Here is a 7,020-nt window from a genome sequence, read left to right on the forward strand (position 1 = left end):
ATCCATTTGGGATTTTTGGGGTTTAAGGGTTTTGAGAGATTATGCCTAAATCCTTGCTAATAACATGTTTTGATGTTGTTTATTACTTGTTCATGTCATATATTGGTTGGGTATACTCTTAATTCGTGCATGCAGGTGAATTCAAGGGGTTGAAGTACCCCAGGGCCGGACTGGTGAGTTCTGCGTTTTTCTGCATCTGCTATGGTCCGCTAAGCAGGCTAAGGCCGCTTAGCGGATGCTGAGCATTTTCCAGAAAATCGTGAGTCCGCTAAGCGGACGTGAGGCCGCTAAGCGGAGGAACAATTGAGGTTTGCCACTGGAATGCCCGCTAGCAGTCCGCTAAGCGGTCAGTGCTGAGCAGAATTTTATTCTTCCTTCCCCTGAGAGAAGTTTATGTTTCTAATCGTAACCGAGCTCCTCCTTAACCATTAGTACACATATGTACGCTTAATATGTGATGTTTTATGACACGCATTGCCATTATTTCCGTTTGATTACTTACGTTGAATGTTATGCGTAATGTTGAGCATGTTTATTCAATAATTCTTGTCTATTCATTTATGAGTGATTATGAATACTATGATGAGACAAGGTATGGAAATGTGTTGATATCCAAATGTTTTGGTTAAACATTCGGATTGGTTTGTTTTATGACCTTACACTTGTTGAGTGTACGTATGCTTGAATCGAAGTGGCCGGGGGCTGGATTGGGATATACCTCTTACTATGAAGTCAAGGTATTTTCCTAGACCATGGAGTCCGTGGAATAGTCCGATGATGTGATCAAAGGTCGCGCACCTGAGCTACCGTTGCAGTGTGCTCGTGAGTGTCGTACGGGGCTTTTTACTCACTTGGCGTTAACACACTTGCGTGCTCGGTATGGTGGGATTATGTGGCCAAGTAGGCCAATGCATTTTCGATAACTCACCTCTAGTGAAGTCATGTAGACTACTACTAGGCTTTCGCCCAGTGGGCTCATGCGTCAAGGTGGCGGTTTGTACTCGGCGTAACTCACTTGCGTGAAGAAGGTTAATGGGACAATGACGCCAATTAGGCTAAGGTCATCTCGCGGCCATTTAGGCTTGTGCGAACCCGTTTAACCATCTTGAACTGTGCTTGTACAAGTCCCTTGACAATAGGCATGGGTGAACCCATCGAGGGTGCGTTCATTCTATAATCTAGCCAAGGTTTGTTACACTTCTTGATTCCCCGTATATGGATACGGGTTTTGCATACTTGTTTGTGATATACTTGTGTGTTTGTACAAGATGAGTCCAATGGTGGATGAATCTTTTGGCTGCTCCGTATCTGTACCGGATGTGAGGATAACCCAAATCCATGGTGGATTCATTCTATTAAGAATGTACCCTTTAGATCCGAGTGAACTAATAGGATAGGTGGACTCACTGAGATTTAGTAATCTCATCCCATTGCAATTATTTCTTTTCAGGTGGTTCGAGGCAAGATCGTGGTAAGGGTAAGATGGATTAGTTCCTTTGACGATGCTTGTTGGATATTCCTTTTAGTTCTTTTATTGTGCTTTCTAGTTCTTGTATTATGGGCATGTACCCTTGTGATGTACTCATATTTTGGCCATGACACATTCGGCTTTTGTATTTTGTACTCTTATTTCCGCTGCGAATATTATGTAATTGTTGTCTTATGAACCATATTTAATACTTTATGCATATTATTCTAGAAAAATATGTGTAGGGTGTTACAGTTGGTATCAGAGCAGGTCGATTCTCGGCTTTTCTAAAGACACATCATAATGCAGTACAATTCTGCCTCATATGTGTATAGCCGGCATGATTCCGTATGTCTTACCTATGGCATTGAGCCTGATCAACTTAATTTCGTGTGTAGGATAAATAGGGAGATGGCTGAGCAACACATAGGTCCCGGAAGGCCCAGGACTAGGAATGTGGAGCCCGAGCAAGAAGCTGGAAATGCAGGTGTACCTTGGCAGCAAATAATGCAACAGATGCAACAACAGAATCAGATGATGATGCAGATGATGCAGGGTATGCAAGGACAACAACCTCCTGCTCCAGTTCATGTTCCACAAGCTCCAACAGGGCCAGATTTTTGTGCTTTCTTCAGAATGGATCCTCCAGAGTTTGCAGGTGGACTAGACCCGGTGGTAGCTCATGATTGGTTGGCTAGTATGGAGAGGATATTCCAAGCGATCCAGTGTAATGAAGAAGAGAAAGTGATCTTCGCTACGCAAAAGATGAAAGGACCGGCTCTTAGGTGGTGGAATACCGCATCTACCTATTTCACTACCCAGGAGATTCTTAAGGACTGGCATCATTTCAAGGCGGAATTTCTAGAGAAGTATTTTCCTAACAGTGTTCGGACCCAAAGAGAAAGAGAGTTCCAGAACTTCAAGCAAGGCAATTTGTCTGTTTCTGAGTATGCTGAGAAGTTTGAAGACATGGCTGATTACTCGCGACAAGTTGTTTATGCTCCTGATGAGTTATGGAAGATTGATCAGTTCTTGATGGGTTTGAGGGTCGACATTGCTCATAGTGTGTCCCAGAGGGAGTTCACTACATATGCTGAATGTTTGAGGCAATGCTATGTTATGGAGAACAGCTTGAAGAGGGTTCAAGAAGAGAGGAACCAAAACAGGACTAATTTTAGAGAACAAGGGAGATCTGCTCAATACTTAAAGCCCCGCAATTCTCCATCAAAGAAGAAACAAGGCCCTGGTGACCAATCCTCTCGACCTCCTTTTTGTGACAAGTGTAAGAGGAAGAATACCGGAGATTGCAGATTCACTCCAGTTACTTGTTTCGAATGTGGCGAGCAGGGTCACATCTCTCCACGTTTTCCTAGAAAGAAGAGGGCTCCTGAGACGACTACAGGTCGTGTGTACACCTTAGATGCGAGGAAGGCTAAGGGGAACAACAATCTCATTGCGGGTACGTGTTATGTAAACAACCAACCTTTATGTGTTTTAGTTGATTGTGGAGCTACTCATTCCTTTATCTCAACCGAATGTGTTTGTCGACTTGGTTTGGAAGTTACTCCATTACCTGATCCTATGGTCATTTCTTCGGCGACCGAAGATACGGTGGAAGCTCGACTAATTTGTAAAGATTGTTTAGTATCTTTTAATGATCGTGATTTTCCGATCGATCTAATTTGTTTACCTCTCAAGAGACTTGATGTCATTCTGGGGATGGATTGGTTGTCTCTTAATTCGGTGTATATCGGTTGCAAGGAGAAGTCCATATTTATTCCTGCAGAAGAGACTTCTTCCGATGATGCAATTACCAAGTTGATAGAAGGTACGATCAGCGCGGTCAATTATCTCTTTTCCCAAGAAAGATCTTTTCTTTTAGTTCTTTCCAAGGAACCTTCTGTAAGAGTGGTATTGTCAGAGATTCCAGTGGTGTGCGAATTTCCTGATGTGTTTCCTGAGGATATTACTTCTCTTCCTCTGAAAAGGGAAGCAGAATTCTCAATTGATCTTGTCCCTGGTACTGCCCCAGTTTCCATCACTCCATATAGGATGTCTCCTATCGAACTCAGAGAACTGAAGAGCCAGTTAGAAGAGCTTCTAGCTAAGCATTTTATTCAGCCCAGTGTTTCTCCATGGGGAGCCCCTGTCTTGTTGGTGAAGAAGAAAGACGGAAGTATGCGTTTGTGCGTCGACTATCGTCAGCTGAATAAAGTCACCATAAAAAACAAATATCCCTTACCGCGGATTGATGACCTCCTAGATCAGTTGAAAGGAGCCAGTGTGTTCTCGAAGATTGATCTCAGGTCGGGGTATCATCAGATTCGGGTAAAGAGCTCGGATGTACCTAAGACTGCATTCAGGACTCGGTATGGTCATTACAAGTTTTTAGTTATGCCTTTTGGTGTGACTAATGCTCCGGCAGTTTTCATGGATTACATGAATCGAATTTTTCAACCGTACCTGGATCAGTTTGTGGTGATCTTCATTGATGACATCTTGGTGTATTCTCGTTCTCCCGAAGAACATGAAGAGCATTTGCGGATTGTGTTGTCTACTCTCCGATTGAAACATTTGTACGCAAAGTTCAGTAAGTGTGAGTTTTGGCTATCTGAAGTAAGCTTCCTTGGTCACGTCATCTCTGGGGGAGGCGCAATTGCAGCCGCAATATTGCTTATGCGGTAGCCTCCGCATCCGCATCAGGCCGCAATTGCGTTGTGATTTGTAATCACACGTCCCACAACACTATAATTCACATCAAACGTCTTCAACCTTATTTCTTCACATATTTTCATCGTAACTAATATTTGAGAACCCAAAAACTCAATTTACATGTGATTTGTAATGTAAAATATTGATTTTAAGAGTTTTATAATGATGTTTTTCAAATATCTCGGGTTCAAAATTCACGCCGCAACGGCCGCAATGCGCATCGCAGCAACCGCATTGCCCGCAATCGCAACACTCGCAACCGCAATCACATCCGCGACCGCAATTTAAAACCATGGTCTCTGGATCAAAGGACAACGCACTCAATAATTCACTGGGGTCTCGATGTAGCAAACAAATATTGTGTGTGCTTAAGTAGTAAACTTATTTAAAGCATGATGAGAAATGTTAAAGAAAATTGAAGAATTTGTTGTCCTATATGAGTTGTTAGATTTAAAGGATAGATTGTGTGATATTTTTTCCGCGTGAAGGGATCTCTAAGTCCTTGTTATTAATAGCATTTTATATAGTTGCCAATGTCAATCAACATTTTGTTGGTGTTACTCTTTACACAAATGCAAACTCTGCATTAGTTAATTTGTTAAAAATATCATATTATTCACTTCATAAAAATAAATGAAGAATATATTTAGATTAGGTTTTATACCCTTTATTCCTATAATAGATCCACAATCAACAAGTACTTCAAATAATAATTAAAACATTGATCAACTCAAATAATATTAAATCACTTCCAACAATAAAATTAGACTCAAATAATATTAAACTAAATGAGATGGAAAACATTAAACAAAGACACTAACATGCAAAGTAGCAAGCTACTAGTGTGTACATGTAGTACTAGCACACTTATTTTCTTGACTAGAAATCAGTAAAAATGATCTTAATAAAAATCACAAGCTCACAAACAAGGTCTAGCTATTGCGTTCATGCATGAGTAAATTCATGGATGAGCTGCCGGTGTAGCTCTTCCACCGCCAACACCACCACTCCCAGGTATCGGAACCTCAACGCCCGGGTTTGGAATAGAAGTGTCATCGCCACCAGGAACATAACTGTGACCTGTTGATCCAGATTCTGATCCAGATCCTGAGCTTGATCCCGAACCTAATGATCCCGATCCCCCAGTGCCACCATTAACAGGGTTATTAGGAGTAAGCCCGGAGTATGGGGGAAATCCGAAATGTCCAATGCTTGGAAAATGCAGTTTACCATGATCATGCTTGAACAGAAACTGAGGCTCTTTCTTGTCATCATTGTCGGAGTTCTTAGCAAAGTTGCGGCCAGCAACTGCTTGCCAATTTGTCACAAGAAGAATATTGAAAATGAGAAGAAGTGCAAAGAAAGAGTAAGCTCTTTGAGCCATTTTTAAGATAAGAACTAGGAGAAGGATACAGTGATATTTCTTAGCTTGTGCTTGTTGTGTTGTAACTACAAGAGTGTGAATGCATTATATAATAATATTTTGTCTAGAGATTTGAGTGAACATTGGCGGTGAAATGAAGTCATCAACATGATCATTACTTACTAGTTTCTATTATCAGTTTTATTAGTTTCTATATATGGAAAACATTCACCAATTACATGGCGGTCAATAAATGATCATCATTTATGCACCGTAATTCGTAGAAAACATTGGAATTGGAATTACAATATTACACTTTCTAGTTCTAGATTCATTCTTTACGTTTCATTGCTTTCTTTTGCTACTCGACAGTAATGTTTCTTTATCAAATTAAAAGTTGTAATATTTATTACACTACCAAAATAAAAATTATAAGGTTGGTGATCTTTGAAAAGATATGAGACTGCTCGAAAATGTAAGGGAGAGTTTGGATTTGTTCACTGATTTTGGCAACTGGTTGATCTCTTGATGTTCAGGTCCTACGACGAGGTGATCCTTGCAAACACTTTAAAGCTCAAGACATACTCGGTCGGATTTGATGACTGATTTTGGCAATTAGTTGACCTTATTGTACCCCGATTTTTGACCCTGAAATCTCACCTCATTTTTTAGAATAGTTTGGATTTGTTCATTGATTTTGGAAACTGGTTGATATCTTGATGTTCAGGTCCTACGACGAGGTGATACTTGCAAACACTTTAAAGCTCAAGACACTCTTGGTCGGATCTGATGACTGATTTTGGCAACTGGTTGACCTTGTTGTACCCCAATTTTTTATCCTGAGATCTCATCTCATTTTTTAGAATAGTACTGTGATCATCATCATCATTATCATCACCATCATTGTTTACATATCATTTGCTAACCAAAATTTACAAAAAGATTTGTGTTTGCTTGTTGCTTGTTTCTTAAGGTAGGTGGTTGATCAGGAGACTCAGGCAAATTAGGGTTTTGAGGCCCATAAGGGATCTCAAACATTCTCATATGCTCAAGTGATTCCCCTCATCAAAATTCAAGCCCAAGTGTGCCTTAATTCAAGATCAATAACTTTCATTTTCATCTGGTGCACATATTAGGGTTTTTGACCTAATTCATCTAGAAAGTTGACTTTTAATCAGGACATGACTCTATGGCTTAAATCATGATTCAAGGACCTCCAACGAATCATTATAATCCACTCACATCATTCATTTGATTGGAAGAGCTTGATTCAATTGACATATGCAAGAATGCAATTCATCTGGAAAAAGTCAATTGTCCATGACTACCTTTGACTTTTGAGAAATTTGGTCAACCATGGACTTTTGAAGATCAAAATTATGAATATATGTTTATTAAAGTCATTTGTTCAAGAAAAATCAAGAAAATCAATCAAGAATCAAAATTCAACAAAAGTCGAAGTTGGAAGATTTAAACA

General features: G+C 40.1%; 2 protein-coding genes across 2 annotated transcripts; one reads left to right on the plus strand and one right to left on the minus strand.

The window, feature by feature from the left end:
• The first annotated feature begins 1,879 nt into the window (after positions 1-1,879).
• Positions 1,880-4,153, plus strand: LOC131632814 (uncharacterized). The gene is made up of 3 exons (XM_058903540.1): positions 1,880-2,496; positions 2,599-3,644; positions 3,894-4,153. The coding sequence occupies exons 1-3, from the start codon at positions 1,880-1,882 to the stop codon at positions 4,151-4,153; spliced, it is 1,923 nt and encodes a 640-aa protein (XP_058759523.1).
• A 657-nt stretch (positions 4,154-4,810) lies between these two features.
• Positions 4,811-5,609, minus strand: LOC131632815 (putative cell wall protein). The gene has a single exon (XM_058903541.1). It carries the CDS (start codon positions 5,562-5,564, stop codon positions 5,142-5,144), a length of 423 nt encoding a protein of 140 aa, XP_058759524.1. The 5' UTR covers positions 5,565-5,609; the 3' UTR covers positions 4,811-5,141.
• Positions 5,610-7,020: the final 1,411 nt, after the last annotated feature.

Source organism: Vicia villosa, unplaced genomic scaffold (assembly GCF_029867415.1).
Source record: "Vicia villosa cultivar HV-30 ecotype Madison, WI unplaced genomic scaffold, Vvil1.0 ctg.001021F_1_1, whole genome shotgun sequence".
Lineage (NCBI taxonomy): Eukaryota > Viridiplantae > Streptophyta > Magnoliopsida > Fabales > Fabaceae > Vicia > Vicia villosa.